This window comes from Tamandua tetradactyla, chromosome 2 (genome assembly GCF_023851605.1).
Source record: "Tamandua tetradactyla isolate mTamTet1 chromosome 2, mTamTet1.pri, whole genome shotgun sequence".
Classification (NCBI taxonomy): Eukaryota; Metazoa; Chordata; class Mammalia; order Pilosa; family Myrmecophagidae; genus Tamandua; species Tamandua tetradactyla.
Window position 1 is genome coordinate 3,807,928 of NC_135328.1, and position 18,029 is coordinate 3,825,956.

At 37.6% G+C, this 18,029-nt stretch overlaps 1 protein-coding gene across 1 annotated transcript in view; it reads left to right on the forward strand.

Moving 5' to 3' along the window:
- SLC71A2 (solute carrier family 71 member 2) overlaps window positions 1–16,747 on the forward strand; it is an 89,621-nt gene extending 72,874 nt beyond the window's left edge. Inside the window, exons 9-12 of the mRNA XM_077139012.1 lie at window positions 2,425–2,537; window positions 4,453–4,550; window positions 14,128–14,270; window positions 14,981–16,747. Of these exons, the coding sequence (XP_076995127.1) occupies window positions 2,425–2,537; window positions 4,453–4,550; window positions 14,128–14,270; window positions 14,981–15,232 (606 nt within the window). The 3' untranslated portion in view covers window positions 15,233–16,747. The remainder of the gene's footprint in view (window positions 1–2,424; window positions 2,538–4,452; window positions 4,551–14,127; window positions 14,271–14,980) is intronic.
- The last annotated feature ends 1,282 nt before the right edge of the window (window positions 16,748–18,029 follow it).

Consider the following 18,029-nt stretch of genomic DNA (forward strand, 5'->3'; position numbering starts at 1 on the left):
AGAATCAACAGGGAACACTTGCAAATATAAAATTTATGAAAGTGTCTCACGTGACCGTAGGAACGCAGAGTCCAAAATCCACAGGGCAGGCTGCGAAGCCGATGACTCCAATGGATGGCCTGGATGAACTCCACAGGAGAGGCTCACCAGCCAAAGCAGGAATGCAACCTGTCTCCTCTGAGTCCTCCTTAAAAGGCTTCCCATGATTGGATTTAGCATCACTAATTGCAGAAGACACTCCCCTTTGGCTGATTACAAATGGAATCAGCTGTGGATGTAGCTGACGTGATCATGACCTAATCCTATGAAATGTCCTCATTGCAACAGACAGGCCAGCGCTTGCCCAATCAGATGAACAGGTACCACAACTTGGCCAAGTTGACACCTGTCCCTAACCATGACAGGCAGCTAACTTTCCACTGAGGTTTTTTCTTACGTGGAAGGCACAGGATGGTCTCTGCTGGTCTTCTCTCCAGGCCCCTGGGTTCCAACAACTTTCCCCGGGATGACTTCTTTCTGCATCTCCAAAGGCCTGGGCTGAGCTGCAAGTGCTGAGATGAGGAATGCCAAGCTGCTTAGGCTGTGCTACCTTGCGTTCTCTCATTTAAGCACCAGCCAGTTAAGTCAAACGTCACTCATTGCAGCAGACACGCCTCCTAGCCGACTGCAGATGTAATTGGCAACAGATGAGGTTCACGTACCATTGGCTTGTGTCCGCAGCAACAAGACTAGGTATGCTCACCTGGCCAAGTTGACAACTGAATCTAACACACAGTGCAAATGGAATGGCTTTTTAAAAGGGCATTTATTAAGTTGCAAGTTTACAGTTAAGGCCATGAAAATGTCCAAATTAAGGCAAAGCTATAAAAATGTCCAAACTAAGATATCCAGGGAAGGATACCTTGGCTCAAGAAGGCTGATGACGTTGTGATTTCTCTTTTAAGCTAGAAAGGCACAAGGCAATGTCTGCTAGCTTTCTATCCCGGCTTCTTGTTTCATGAAGTTCCCTCTGGGGATGTGTTCCTTCTTCATCTCCAAAGGTCTCTAGGTGTGTGAACTCTGTTAGTTCTATTGGCTTTTTCCAAAATGGTTCCCTCTTAAAGCGTTCTAGTAAGCAACCCTACCTTGAATGGGCAGAGACACATCTCAATAGAAACCATCTAATTAAATGTTACCACCCACAATTGGGTAGGTCATATCTCCATGGAAATAATAAAAAATACTCAGTAATTGAATGAGTATGAAAGAACATGGCTTTTCTGAGGTACATAATAGCTTCAAACTGGCACGCTAGCAAAATGTCTCATTATTTAAAGTAAAAAGTAAGTAGAAGTGAAAAGCAGAACTGGAAGTAACTGTTCCAATTCTGCCATCTTCAAGGTTTAAAAAATGTAAATTAGTACATTAGAATATATGTAATGAGTAAATAGTGATAAAGTTTCCCCATTTTTGTGAATATAGGCCCACAAAAGGCAGAGCATATGCTCTTTAAATTAATTCACTGAACCCACTCTATTTCTGGGACTACCTAGAAGCTCTCCCTTGAAGCAGCCACCATACACTTTTCATACACTTTGTAAAGCATGGTTGGCTGAGGAGAGGGCCCTTCTGGGTTGATTCTTGAGGAGAAAATGAGAAGGCTACAAAACTGTTTCCCCCAAATAGTGAAATTGACAAAATTCATGGGAGTGCATCAAGGCAAATGCTGTTTTTTGTTGTTGTTGAATTATACTGGCAAATGTAAATTAAACTTCCAAGTTGCTCATGATTTTGGGTCAGTTTTTATTTGACTCTAGTTAGTGATAAATGCTGAGTTGTCTTATATCATATTCCTATTTATCCCAACTAGTTATTCTTAACAGAGTATATTTGTTAAAATCAACTTATATAAGTCCCAACTTTGTAAGACTTAACTTTCAGCAGAATTCCACTTGTTCAGCAGAGGTTTGCTATTCCCTGATGGTCGAATGATTGGCATTTCTCCAAAGTGATGAGGCATATTCCCTCCCAATCACAGTAACTGGCAAATGACTATTCAATAGGAGATAAGAAGCATCTTATAAATTGGAGGGACTAAGTGATGATATTGTGAATTACTGATTATGTTAATGTTTTATTTCATTTGTTAAATTTTTTTAATTAATAAATAAATTTAAAAAAATAATAATAATAAAAAAATAAATTGGAGGGGGGAGTGCCAGAAAAGCTCCAGGTAGATGGGCTTCTTAAGGAGGTGATGAATGGCTCTGAGCCCTGGAATATCCATCCCTGTAGAAGTAAATCAGTACTGCCTGCTCTCTGAGGTTTAGTATCATTCAGAATGCCTGTAGTAGTGGTCCCTTGTCATCGGCAATTGGGCTTCACTCACGAAGTTTGCATTCTGTGTTTGCGTGGGTTCTCACAATTGTCTCCTTTACTTTGCAGACAGTCTTTCTTAGCATCTTGATGAAATCATTAGGTAATAAGAATACTGTCCTCCTTGGATTGGGCTTCCAGATATTGCAGTTAGCCTGGTATGGCTTTGGATCTCAGGCATGGTAAGCCTCTCCCTTACATTGTCATGAACTAATAGACAAATGGGTCTTTTAGAGGAGCTCAAAGTGGATTGAGTATGATGAGAAGGAAGCAAAAGTTACTTTGTTGCTGCATGATATTTAGGAACAATATGAAATTTTTCGGTTAAGTATGTTCAGTGTTTCAAAACCATTTAGTCTTTAATTTGGGGAAAGGTAGAACTAATGTAGGATTATTCATAAAGATTACTGCTTTAGCAGGCTTTCAAGCAAGTAGTTACTTAATTGAATTTGTGTATTTCTTTCCTGTCCCCCAATAAAGTTTTATCTCTACTTTTTAAAACACATTTATTAGTTTTTAGGGATATCACATATTTAAAACACACACAAAAAAACACAAGGTAAAATGACTGATTATGGCAGATTTTCACTGCCATAATTAGCTGAGTGACTTTGGTTAATAATATAACTTTTATAAAGTAAATCATTTGATTTAGAAGAACACGATGATCTCTTCCACAGTTTGGTGTGTCCTGAGGCAGTGATTACTGCTAACATATTAGATTCCCTTAAATGGGAAGGGAAGTCTAAATAAGTCCTGTAGAATAAGAAGAAATAAAAAGAATCCCCAGTGCTATTTTTTTTTTTTTTGCTTGGGCAGACACTGGGAATTGAACCCAGGTCTTCGGCATGGCAGGTGAGCACTCTGCCACTGACCACTGTGGCCCACTCCCCCACCTCCCCCCACCCCCCCATGCTATTTTATTATCTGCAAGTTTCCTTTGTGCCTTGTTGCCAAATACCGTATTGCATGTCTCCGTTTTAAACATTTGAGATGATCTTTACTTTACATATATAAATGTATGATATAGTTTAGAGAAACTGGAAAAACTTTAGTGGACAGTGCCTATTTTGAAGTTCGGTAATTTCAGTTGAACCACTTGGTAAAGTATTTTTAAAAGACTCTGTCATTCTCTCTGATTTCTGATCAGATTAACTTGGTTGATTCTCCTGTTTTTCCTAAGATTTGAACTTTGGTTCAGCAGCTGATTGTCATATTCCCCCATTCTTAAAAAGACTTTGTAGACATAAAGGGCTTTTTATTTTGTGTAAGGATGTGTGTGACTCAGCCAGCCCCAAGAAAGTCTGGCCAGCCAGTCAGTCACAAGCCCAGTTGGGGCCTGACTGTCCTCACAGTCACACTTCATACCTACACATAAGCCCCATTCATTGAGAAAAGGTCAAAGGTCTAAAGGAAACAGGCTTGAAAGCCTGAAAGATGTTATCCTAAATTTCAGATCTCTGTTTTTTCAGTTGACAACACATATGCTTTGGCATTGGTCAGGGATAGCAAACTGAATGGCTTAAGGGCCAAAGTGAAGATGAACCTTTGTTTGTTTGGTTTTTGTTTTTTGCATGGGCAGGCAACGGGAATCAAACGGGCGTCTCAGGCATGGCAGGCAAGAACTCTGCCTGCTGAGCCACTGTGGTCTGCCTGATGTGATTTATGTTTGTTAGTTTTTTTTTTGAAGATAAGCCTTTGAAAACCACAAAGTGAAAAGTAGAATCAGTAGGCAAAAATGTACTACTATGTATATTAACAAAAGGAATCCCCTCATTAATTTAATTGAGCTTACATCTAAAGGTGGAAGTAAGGAAACCAGGGAGAGGAGATTTGCAAAGAAGCAAAACAAAATTAAGAAATGAAATTTTTTCAGCTTCTCTATCCCCATCCCAGGCCCTTAAGTAATTAGTATTAAGTGTGATAAAAAAGTCTTCCATGTTAAAAAAAAAAAAGTCCATTTTCAGAGGCAAAAAACAAAAACTAAAATTTAACACAAGAAAATAGGAAATATTGGTACTTTTGCCCCCATTGTCCTCTGAACTACAAGCTCCTGTGGCTGTCCTGCCACCTGACCATAGACTCTTTTTACCACAGGATGATGTGGGCAGCAGGGGCTGTGGCTGCCATGTCCAGCATCACATTTCCAGCAATCAGTGCCCTCGTCTCACGGAATGCAGAGTCAGATCAGCAAGGTGAGGTCACCACCAGTCTTTCTTCAGTCGAGACCTGCCTGCAAAAAAAGCCTAAGATGTTGATGCTCTTCTCTGTGTGAATAAAACAGGAGATGACAGCTATCTCTTTCTCTTAGAGTCTGTATTCCTTCCTGCTTTGATTTGTACTCATTTTTGAAACATGGACTCAGCAGTTCAGGATACTAAGCATTAAAAATGGAACTGTCCATTTTCTCTTTTCAGTTTTGACTCCCCTTTTGTCTATTACTATGAGAATTAACAAGATTATACTGCAATTTAACGGATGTTATGAAATCATGATTGTCCAGCTAGTAAGGCAGTGAGTTATTTATTTTAGAAAGAAATTACTAAATAAACCTGTCTTCCTTTGGTCTCAGTTGAAGCTTTAAAATATGAACCATATCATACTTTACTCTGTATAGTGATTTACCTTAAGACCTATGTAGAGCAGCTTCATTTATATCTAGTTGAAGTCCAATCACTTTGTTAGCTTTTTTAAGAGTTGCTGTATGGAGTAATGCTGACTTTCATAGCTTCAGAGCTCTAACTCTGAGTTGCAGGTGTCACACAAATACCTGAAGTTCCAGGAAATGACCAGGTTATATACAAATAGCTCAGTGTCTCAGAATTTAGAGGTTAATAATAACAACTCTAGAATAGATGTGACTGCTGTAAGAGCTTACAATCTAGGAACCTTTACAATAGGGCCCAACCTAATAATCCATGCTGAGTTTGAATATTATAGTTAGTCCATATGAGTGAGGCATGATTATATTTTGTCATTTTGTTTCTGACATTTCATTCAATATACTATCCTCAAGGTTCATTCACCTAGTTCTGTGCCTCACAACTTTATTCCTTCTTGCAGCTGCTTAGTCTTTTGTATAAATACACCACAGTATACCTTTCTGTTCCTCAGGTGATGTACCCTTAGGCCACCTCCATCCATTGCAAAGAGTAAACACTGCTGCCATAAACACCAGCAAGCAAATGTCCATTTGTGTCCTTACTCTCAGTTCCTCGAAGTATATACCTAGCAACAGATTTGCAGGATCACAGGGCAACCCTACCCCTAGCCTCATGTGGAACCACCACACTACCCTCCAGAGGGGCCGTACTACTCTGCTTCCCTATCACAGTGAATAGATACATTTCTTTCTGCACATTTTCTCCAGAACTTGTATCTAAGTAAAAAACCAGTGTTCCTGGTATAATCACATAGCCATGCCTTCGCCACCATAATCTAAATGAGGACATTTCTTTTTATTCTGCAGAGAATCCCATAGCCCTCCCCCAGGTCATTTAATTTTGGCCTATTGCCTTTGCTACATTCAGAGTAAGCATATTACAGTTTAGTCTTAACAGTAACAACTTGCATTGATTTTTTTCCTATATACCATCCCATTTTCAGCACGTTGAAATGTTGACATTTATTTGTTCTTCCTCATGCAAAAAAATTCTTGTAGTTGTACGTTGAATCACAATCATTGTCCACTCTTGGCATTCCAAAGATATACCATCTCAGTCTTTATCCTCTATCTTCCCTTCATCTCAGTCTTTATCCTCTATCTTTCCTTCTGGTGTCATACATGCCCCCAGCCCTTCTCCCCCAACCTTACTAACATTCACCTTCATTCAGTATACTTATATTGTTGTGCTACCATCAGATAGTACTGTGCTGTCCGTTTCTGAATTTTTACAGTCTGTCCTGTTGTACTTTCTATATTCCTTCAGCACCAAATGCCCAATCTTTACCCCTTTCTATCTCCTGATAACCTTTGTTCTTAACTTTAACTCTCATAATTCACTCATTAGGATTAATTCTTAGTAATGAGACCATACAGTATTTGTCCTTTTGTTTCTGGCTTATTATACTTTGCATAATGTCAAGAATCATCCACACTGTTACATGCTTCATGACTTGATTCTGTTTTACAGCTGCATAATATTCCACTGTATGTATACACTACAGCTCTTTAAGCCACACATCCATTGATGGACATCTGGGCTATGTCCAACTTTGGCATTCGTGAATAATGCCACTATAAACATCAGTGTGCAAGTGCCTGCTTGTGTCCTTACCTTCAGTTCCTCTGAATGTATACCTAGTAATGAGATTGCTGGATCATATGGCACTGCTATACTTAGCTTCCTGAGGAACTGCCGAACTGCTTTCCAGAACAGTTGCATCATTTTACATTCCTACCAACAGTAAACAAGTGAGCCTCCTTCTCCACATCCTCTCCAGCACTTGTCATTTTCTGCTTTATTGATAATAGCCATTCTCGTGAGTGTGAGATATCTCACTGTGGTTTTGATTTGCATTTTCCTAATAGCCAATGAAGTTGAGCAGCTTTTCATGTGCCTTTTAGCCATTTGTATATCCTCTTATGAAAAGTGTCTGTTTATGCCTTTTGCCCATATTTTAATTGTGTTGTTTGTCTTTTTGTTAGTGATTTGTATAATCTCTTTATGTTCTTTAATATCTTGTCTGATATGTGGTTTCCAAATATTGTCTCCCATTGCGTAGGCTGGCCTTTTTACTTTCCTGACATAATTCTTTGATGTACAAAACTGTTTCATTTTGAGGAGATCCTATTTATTTGTTTGTTTTTTCATAGCTTGTGCTTTGGGTGTAAGGTCTAGGAAATAACCTCCTATCACAAAACTTACAGGATATTTCCCTACATTCTCTTCTAAAACTTGTATGGTCTTAGCTCTAATGTTTAGGTTTTTAATCCATCATGTTTAGGTCTTTGATCCATTTTGAGTTAATTTTTGTATAGGGTATGAGATATGGGTCCTGTTTTATTCTTTGCATGTAGAGAGCCCGGTCACCAAATGCTGTTTATTGAAGAGGCTGCTCTTTCCAAATTGAGTTTGCTTTACTGCCTTATCAAAGATCAGTTGTCCATAAATGAGAGGGTCTATTTCTGAACACTTAATTTCATTTCATTGGTCAGTATATCTGTCTTTGTGCCAGCTGCCATCCTGTTTTGATCACTGTAGCTTTATAATAATGCTTTAAAGACAGGTGAGACCTGTCTTTATTTTTCTTTCTCATGATATATTTAGCTATTCGGGGCACCCTGCCCTTCCAGATAAATTTGGTTATTGGTTTTTATATTTCTGCAAAGTAAGTTGTTGGGATTTTAATTGGTATTGCATTGAATCTACAAATCAGTTTGGATAGAATTGACATCTTAACTATATTTAGTTTTCTAGTCCATGAACACGGTATGCCCTTCCATTTGTCTAGGTCTTCCGTGATTCCTTTTAGCAATTTTTTTAGTTTTCTGTATACAGGTCTTTTGTGTCCTTAGTTAAATTTATTCCTAAATATTTAATTCTTTTGGTTGCTATTGTAAATGGAATTTGTTTCTTAATTTTCTCCTCAGATTGCTTATTTCTAGTGTACAGAAATACTACTGATTTTTGGGTGTTGATTTTGTACCCTGCCACTTTGCTGTACTCATTTATTAGCTCTATTAGCTTTGCTGTAGAGTTTTCGGGATTTTCAACATATACTATCACATCATCTGCAAACAGTGAGAGTTTTACTTCTTCCTTTCCAATTTGGGTGCCTTTTATTTCTTTTTCTTGTCTGATTGCTCTGGCTAGAACTTCCAGCACAATATTGAATAACATTGGTGACACTGGGCATCCTTGCCTTGTTCCTGATCTTAGAGGGAAAGCTTTCAGTTATTCCCCATTGAGGATGTTGTTAACTGTGGGTTTTTCATATATTCCCTTTATTGTGTTGAAGAATTTCCCTTCTATTCCTATCCTTTGAAGTGTTTTCATCAAGAAAGAATGTTGAATTTTGTCAAATGCCTTTTCTGCACCAGTCAAGATGATTATGTGGTTTTTCTGCTTTGATTTATTGACGTGTTTTATTACATTAATTGATTTTCTTCTCTTGAACCAGCCTTGCATACTGGAATAAATCCCACTTGGTCATGGTGCATAATTCTTTTAATGTGCTGCTGGATTCAATTTGTAAGTATTTTGTTGAGGATTCTTGCAGCTATGATCATTGAAGAGATTGGTCTGTAATTTATTTTTCTTTTCTTGTACTATCTTTGTCTGGCTTTGGTATTAGGATGATGTTGGCTTCACAGAATGAATGAAGTAGTTTTCCTTCCACAATTTTTTTGAAGAGGTTGAGCAGGATTGGTACTAATTCTATCATGAATGTTGATTTCACATGTGAAGTCATTTGATCCTGGACTTTTTTTCTTTTTGGGGAGCTTCTTCATGACTGAATCGAACTCTTTATTTGTGATTGGTTTGCTGAATCATCTTATTTTCTCTTGAGTCAGTGCTGGTTGTTCATGCTTTTTTAGGAAGTTGTCCATTTCATCTGTGTTGTCCAGTTATTAGCATATAGTTGTTCATATTAGCCCCTTGTTACCTCCTTTACTTCTGTGAGTCAACAGTAATGTCCTCTCTTCCATTTCTGGTTTTATTTGTTTATATCCTCTCTCTTTTTTTTATGATTCTGTTTATTTCCTCTGTTGTTTGCATATTCTTAATTTCATTTATTTCTGCTGTAATGTCTATTATTTTTTTCCTTCTGTTTGCTTTGCAGTTAATTTGATGTTCTTCCTCTAATTCCTCCAGGTCAACAGTAAATTCCTTTATTTTTGCTGTTTTTTCTTTTTTAAAATAAGCATTTAGGGCAATAAATTTCTCTCTCACCACCACCTTTGCTGTATCCCATAAGTTTTGATACGTGTATTTTAATATTTATTTGCCTGGTGATATTTTACTGATTTTTCTTGTAATGTCTTCCTTGAGCCACTGGCTTTTTAAGATTGTGTTGTTTAGCCTCCATACATTTGTGAATTTACCAGCCTTCTGCCTGTTATTGTTTTCCAACTTCATTCCATTATGAATAAGAAAATATTTTGTATAATTTCAATTTTTAAAAATTTATTGAGACTTACTTTGTGACCCAACATATGGTCTATCCTGGTGAATGATCCATGAACATTTGAGGAAAATGTGTATACTGCTGTTGGGTGTAATGTTCTATAAATGTCTGTTAAGTGTAGCTCATTTATTGTACTATTCAAAGTCTCTGTTTCTTTATTGATCCTCTGTCTAGATGTTCTTTCTGTTGATGAGAGCAGTGAATTGAAGTCTCCAGCTATTATTATAGAGTATCTACTTCTCCCTTCAGTGCTGTCAGTGTTGAACGCCTTATGTATTTTGGAGTACTCTTGCTCGGTTCATAAATATTTATGATTTGTTATGTCTTTTTGTTGAACTGTTCCTTTTATTAATACATAGTGTCTTTCTTTGTCCTTTTTAATTTTTCACATTTGAAATCTAATTTGTCAGATGTTAATATAGCTATTCCCACTCTTTCCTGGTTGTTGTAATGTAAAACATCTTTTTCCAATCTTTCAGTTTCAATCTGTTTTTGTCCTTGCATCTAAAGTGAGTCTTTTATAGACAGCATATCAATAAGTCCTGTTTTTTAATCCATTCTGCAAGTCTGTGTCTTTTCATTGGGGAGTTTAATCCATTAACATTTATGTTATTGTAGTGTAAAGGCAGTATTTGTTCCATTTTGTCTTTAGATTTTATACGTTGCATTTTTTTTTCTCTTTTTACTTTTACTGATGGTCTTCATTTGTATACTTGTCAACAGACCTCTCTCGTCTTTTCCTTTCGGCCTGTAGTGCTCCCTTCAATATTTCTTGTAGAGTCAGTCACTTATGTCACAAAGTCTCTCAGTGACTGAAAATATTTTAAAGTTCCCCTCATTTTTGAAGGGTAGTTTTTCTCTTTCAGAATCTTAAATATATCATACAACTGCCTTCTCGCCTCTATGGTTTCTGCTGAGAAATCCACACACAGTCTTATTGAGCTTCCCTTGTATGTGATGGATCACTTGTCTCTTGCTTTGGGAATGCTTTCTTTGTCTTTGGTAATTGACAACCTGATTAAGTGTCTTGGAGTAGGTCTATGTGGATCATTTCTGTTTGGGTTATGGTGCCTTTCATGGATCTGTGATTTTTTGTCTTTCATAAGAGATGGGAAATTTTCAGTGATTATTTCCTTCATTAACCTTTCTGTCCCTTTTGCCCTTTCTTCTCCTTCTGGGACACCCATAACATGTATATTCATGCTCTTTATGTTGTCATTCAATTCCCTGAGACCCTGCTCATGCTTTTCCATTCTTTTTACTATCTGTTGTTTTGTGTGTAGGATTTCAGATGTCCTGTCCTCTAATTAACTAATCCTTTCTCTTAGCCTCTTTAGATCTGCTGTTGTAGTTCTCCATTGTTTTTTTGCATCTTTTCTGTTGTGCTTTTCATTCCCATAAGTTCTGCCATTTGTTTTTTCAAACTTCCTATTTCTTCATGTTCACCCAGTGTTTTTTTGTTAATATTCTTCATCTGTTTTGCCATATCTTCCTCAATTTATGATTTCATTTTTTAATGTTTCTTTACTGTATAATAGAAACTATATACAAAGCAAAGAAAAACAATAATTTTCAGGTCATACTTCAACAGGTAGTTACAGAACAGATCCCAGATTTTATCATGGGCTCCCATTCCATCATCTCAGATTCTTCCTTTTAGCTGCTTCAATGATCTAGAGGCTAGAAGGAATATTAATATAGTGATTCATCAGCTGTACTCGTTTTTGTATGCTATTTGTGTGTGGGTCATATTTCATTCTTTTTCCATGTGACTATCCCGCTATTGCCACACTGTTTGTTGCATGGGCTGGAACTTGAACCCGGGCCTCCCGCTTGGCAGGTGAGAATTCTACCTCTAAACTACCCTTGCACCCCCATACTCGTTTTTAAATCCCATTTTCTGTTTTATGCCTCAACTATCTCCTTTAATCCTTCTCCCATTCTAAAGGGATCTTTGGAAAATCTCTGTTCTGACTTCTTTGTGTTGAGAAGGGGTGTCAACACTAAAGAACAGGGGGATGTAATTAACTGATAATCCTGAAGAGACTGGTCCCTCTGGGTTTCAGGCCTTATCTGACCTAAGCACCCTCTGGGAATTATGTTCCAGAAAGGCAAACCTAGTGCTTGAAATCTTAATAGAGTCTCAGTTCAACTGTAGGTGTTCTTAAGAGTCAACAAGAGTGATGTTGATTGGGATTTAGTAAACCATGGCCACTAACACTGTCTAACTGATGCTTGCATAAGAGTGGCCTCTTGAATAGCCTCTTGACTCCATTTGATCTCTCTTGGCCACTGATGCCTTATTTCATTTCACTTCTTTTCTCCCTTTTGATCAGGAAGGCATTGTCGATACCATGGTGCCAGGGCTGGATTCATCCTGGGAGTCATGCCCCACAGTGTCAGTGAGATTTTCACCCCGAATGACTTGTAGCACATAGTGGGGAAGTTGTTGCTTAGACTTCTGATATGATTTTGCATGTCTGTTCGAACATCCTTAATGAGTCGTTTCAATTCCTATATCTCTTTTGAAATTTTGGTCTTTTTCTTTGATTGGGCCGTATCTTTGATTTTTCTAGTATGATTCATTATTTTTAACTGGCATCTAGGCATTTCATTTTCTTAATTAGTTTATTCTGGAGGTTGTTTTCACTTTTACTAAGGGTTTTCATGTTGTTTGGCTTTGTTCTCTATCGGCTCTTTGGCCATCAGTTCAACTTATTGTAGATTGCTAGCATAGCTTCTGTTTAACTGATCAGAATTTTTCAGCTCTTGTTTTGTGATTCTTGCCCTGTCTGTATAGAACCTTTTTTGAGGAGGGTTTCGTCAGATATGATCGATCCCAGTCATATTTTCCCAGACCAGACAAGCCCACATCTCAGGAGGAGAGAGTAACCAGTATCAAATTTCCTTGCAGGTGAGACCCAGAAGGTTGAAAGACTTTCTTATGAAGCTTCTAGACTTTGTTTTTCCTGTCTTGCCCAGTAGGTGGCGCATGTCATCCCACACCTTCCCCACTAGTGTAAAGTGATGTGGTGCTTTAATTCTAAGCTGACCCCGTCTCTGCCAGGGGTATGGTTGAGACCAAGGCCGAGGTAGAGGTCAGGCTTAGGTTGCTTCTATTTTCTACCCCCTGGGGCCTAAATTCCCTGAAGGAGGGTAGCCACTTGAGCTGGGTGAGCTGGGCACCCCCCTTACCCCCCATTCTTGAGAAAGATACACCGTTTAGGGAAATGTCCAAGTTCACCTAACTAGTTACTTTGCCTCTCAGACATGCCCTAATTCCACCCTTGCCTGGGGCAGTGCTGAAGCCTTAGAGTGCTTGCAGTTCTATCTAATGAGCTGTTAAGAAGTTTAAAAAAAGAGAAAGAAAATTTTTCAGAGCTGGACTCCAGCTCCCTGGGTTTGCCAATCAAGAGCTGTAGTTGTTTCGCAGCTCTGTGTGTCCCCTTTTCTTGGGGTTCAGCTCTTTTCTAGTATTTCACGCTTCCAACTCAAAATGCCTGTTGTTTTTTTTTCTGTCAGTCCCACCCCCTTTCTGTTGGGGTCGGGGCATTTCCTTGTTTAATGGTTACTGCAGTTTTATCTGTGCTAGGGGCCTGTTTTTAGCAGTCCAGATTTGATAATTATTCTGCAATTGAAGCTTGGTTGAGCTAACTGTCTGTTTACAAATAGAGTCTGTTTTCTTTCTCCTTGGGAACCAGCCTGCCATGCCTGTGGGGAAGGGGGTGCTGGCCAGCTTGAAAGATTTACAGGTCTGTGTGAGATCTCAGCTGTTACCCCTGTTCCAGATTGGTGTATGATGCATGTCTGGTCACTGGAGTTCCCCCTACAGTTTTTCCAGATAGTTCCTGGCTATTTACTAGCTGCCTTGGAGGACAAACTGAATTCCCCACCTTACTATGCCGCCATCTTTCTCCTAGCCCTCCACTGTCTAGATTCTGAATTCATTTTTCTTTGTACCTCTGGCTTCCCCCCCTACCAGAATTAATCTTTTTCCTTCTTGCTCTCTTAATGATTCACCTTACTGTAGTCAGGAATTAGAGAATTTCAGAGGGAAAAAGTTTTAAGTGCCTAAGAATCATTTAAAAAGTTTTGATATAAACCCAGATTGGAAAAGATGATTTGTTCTTTGCACATGATTTTCCACATCAGAAATTAGCCATCTTTCCCATATCCATTTTTAATAGTGTCACTTGAAGGTCACAGATTCCACATGTCACCTCTAACTATGATAACTCAGCCTGGAGGCTGATTGCCAGGTGTTCTGGAAAAAGGGAAGTCTGCCATCTATTGGAGGATGTACACTGCCATTGTCTGACAGACACCTGCCATGCCTCCTCTCATTGGGGCTTGAATTTTCTTTGGCTGTTTTTACACCTACATGTATCAATACAGATGTTTCTAAATATCAGCACACAAAAATATTAGAACATATATGTTAAGTTGAATGATATCAAGTTGATAACTAGACTGTTTTTGACTTATATCTTTCAAATTGTTCAAGCTCATTTTTTACCTGCCGCTGAAGAAACCAGAGATGTCTAGAAATTGTCACTTATGGGATTCAAACCCAGAATGTAGAGGTAGCTGTTAGGAAATGAAGTCTGCCTTGCTTCCTTACTTCTCTTTGTTCTAATATAGGAGTTGCCCAGGGCATCATAACTGGAATAAGAGGGCTGTGCAATGGCCTGGGGCCAGCCCTGTATGGCTTCATATTCTACATGTTCCATGTTGAGCTAACAGAATTGGAACCGGATTTGAACTCCAACAAAGTTGCCCTGCAGGTAAATTGGTAATAAGTGTAGTTTTTATAACAAGTTGTGCTCTATTATGTAGCAATATCTTTTGACGTTAAGATTGAAGGAAATTCTTGTTTATATAATAGTAATATTGTATTGAAAATGGTAAGTGCTATATTCAGTGTTTTCTGGGATCAGGAAACAGTCATTTCATAGATTTAATCTCTGATGTAAAAGATTTGTCTTAACTTTGTTCTGATTCTGTTTCACCTGCACAATCATCCTGATTAGAATGCTATTCTCTGCCTTAGCTCAGGTGAAATAAAATTTGAAATGACCTAAAAATTCATCTAAACATTGATCTGGAGTGCTTTCTCTACCATTTATTTGATAATTTTTCCTTCCTTCCCTCTAAGCAATGCTTAGTATAGTGTTCCCTACAGAACTCATACTAAATATTTCCTATATGGAAGTGTCTGATCTAAAGTTATAGGATAGGAGTAGAGATACACAGTAACTGTTACTTACAGGCTAACAAGTTTGGTTAAGATATTTGGAAGTGGTGCAAAAATCAGTGATTAGTTGCCATTTATCATACTTCAGGCACCGGGCTCTATTAAAACTGGCCTTGTCATTTAGTGAAACATTAGCTTGGCAGAAAGTGATTCATTTTTGCTTTATTGGGTCATGGAACTAATTTTGGGTTGAAAAGACTAACTAAATTCTTCATCTCCATTTTTTTCCCACCCCATCAGGGAGCTGTCGTCCCAGGCCCGCCGTTTTTATTTGGGGCATGTATAGTTCTTATGTCTTTTGTGGTTGCCTTATTTATCCCTGAATATAGTAAAGCCAGTGGAACTCGAAAGCATAGCAACAGCATCAGTGGCAGCCTGACCAACACCCCGGAACGAGGCAGTGAAGAGGACTTTGAGCCCCTGCTGCAAGACAGCAGCATCTGGGAGCTTTCTTCCTTTGAAGAGCCTGGGAATCAGTGCACTGAGCTGTAAAAGCAGCAGAAAGAGGTTTCTGCAAATCCTGTCTGAGAGCCATGGAGGGAGCCACACCACATGGAGACTTCCTGGTGCTGAGGGGGGAGATGCCAAGTTTGATAAGTGACCCCTCTCTCCTTCCACTTTCTCCTCCTGCCTTCTTTTCTTTTTTGTTCATTAGAACAAGGTAGGATTTAAAATTCTTTCCTTCAAACGATGTGTAGCTCCCACGGTTATCTGGAGTCTGAATTTTGAAACTGAAATGGAAAAAGTAGTATCTGGTAAAAAGGATGAGTTTCCTTTTACAACTCCAGTATAAGGGTGACAGCAGTTGTTCCTCACCCTTTTTAGCAGAATGTAGAGGATTGTAGTGGGACTGTTGTGTTGGCAGGATTTCAGGGAAAACAAAATCTCTTCTCATTTTATTTCTTCCTATTTCTCTGAAAACATGCCCACTTAACCCACAGGAGTTTATGAGGGCCTCTCTAAGAGTCACTCTTATCAGGGATCTGTATTGCCTTTGTTCAAAGGTCACACAAAAATTTAGTTTTATTTTCCTTTCATTCTCTCCACTTCCTATTCTTAACTAGAATGAAATTCAGCATGTACACCTCTGGGCTTTAATAATACTGATCAGTGATCATCTTTACCAGATGAAAGAAAATTTTCTTATAAATTTAAATTATGTAGAACTATCAACTCAGATTCCTGGACTTAGAATCTTAGTCTGATCCATGGTAATTTTACAGAAGAAAAAATATATCAAGCATTCTGGTGGCAACATAGAAATCAGAGGGTGCTTCTAAAAATTTTTTGAACAAATGTGAACATTCCTAAGTGTGGATGACAATTAGTAACTGGATACCAGTGGAATACACATCCAAGTTCAAGCTCACATACTGCTTTATGACTATTTTTTTCCTTACCACAGCTCCAGTGTCCTACTTCTCAAGTAATTTTCCCTTCCATCACACTCCTGCCTTAACTGCTCTGTAGTATACATTTCTTTTCAAACATACTCTATTTCTTCGTTTCAGGTGATTTATCTCACTTTTCAATCTCACAGGAATACACACATCAAATTCCTTTCTAAAATATGATGGTTTAGTGAAGCTCAGTTTCACAAGTGTCTTGCTAATTTTTCAAGATGTTTTATCGACAAAGAAAACTTTACAGATTTATATGTATTTTGCTGCACCAGTAAATGGACCATTAAATAGGGCCCACCTTTAACAGAGCACTCCTTTTGAAAGTTTTATAGGTATGAAATATATGTAGATATTTGTAAGGAGTTTTAATTTTTTTTTGATGGGGTGCTGTGTAAATCTTGTATTTATAAATGTAATGAAGGTATTGACAGAAAAAAATATATACAACTTTTATAAAGGATTGTGTACTGACTGAATACATTTAAAAGAAAATATATTTTGAAACCTGTTCTGCCGTGAACAGAGATAACATATCTTTTTACTATGCTGTTGGTTTTTAAGTTAAGCTTCCTAATGCATAATAAATTTGCAATGTATACTTTTATGTCGTTTGTGCTTCTTTAAAGCAGATAGTATCATTGGTCTTTTGGGTTCCATTTTAGGTAATTTCAATTAAAATGAATTATTAATCCTTCAGTCAATACAGATGATGTCTGTACTTTTAGCGAATTTCCTTCGAAGTAAGATATCTATTTTTATTTTTTAAAATGCTCTCAACTTTATCTTTGTTTTATCAACTGCTTATCACAACTGCAATTACTTATATCCAGTATACTAAATGTCCCAGTGTAACAGATGTCATTTTTTTTAATTAGGTAGATTTTAAAAATTGAAATAAGTCACATAACATAAAATTTACTATTTTAACTATTTTAATGTGTGTTTTTTAGTGGATTCACAAGGTTGTACAAACATCACCACTGTTTACTTCCAGAATATTTCCGTGTCCCAAAAACAAGAAACTCTACCCATTAGCACGCACTCCCAATTCCTTTTCCCTCTTACCCTGGCAACCACTAATCTACTCTCTTTTTATCTATGAACTTGCCCAATCTGGACATTTCATATAACTGGAATCATACATTGTCTTCAAAGCTCATCCATGTTGTAGCATCTATTAGTACTTCATTCCTTTCAATAATTGAAAAATATTCCATTGTATGGATATACACCTTTTAAATTAATCCATTCATCAGTTGTTGGACATTTGGCTTGTTTCTACTTTTGGCTTTTATGAATAATGTAGCCTGTACAAGTTTTTGTGTGAACATGGACTTGAAGTTTATTCTAGGTATATATACCTAAGAGTGGAATTGCTAGGTCATGTGGTAACTCTTATTTAGCATTTTGAGGAAAAAACAAAATGTTTTCCACAGCAACTGCAGCATTTTAAATTTCTATCATTAATGCATGACAATTGCAATTTGTCTGCAATATATGGGTCCCAATTTATTCACATCCTCACCACCACTTATTTACGTTTGTTTAATTATAGCCATTCTAGTAGGTTTGAAGTGGTATCTCATGCTTTCGTTTTACATTTCTCTAATGATGTACTTTTTTGGCTATTCATATATCTTTTGGAGAATTATATATTCAAGTCTTCTGCTCATTTTTTAATTGGTAAGTTTGTCATTTTGTTGAGTTGTAGAATAGATTCTATACTCTTATCATACATGATTTGCAAATATTTTCTCCCATTTTGTGGGTTGTCTTCACTTTCTTGATAGTGTTTAATCCACAAAAGTTTTTAATTTTGATAAAATCTAATTTATTTTGTTGTTGTTGCTAATGCTTTTGGTGTCAATTCCAGGGTCATGAAGATT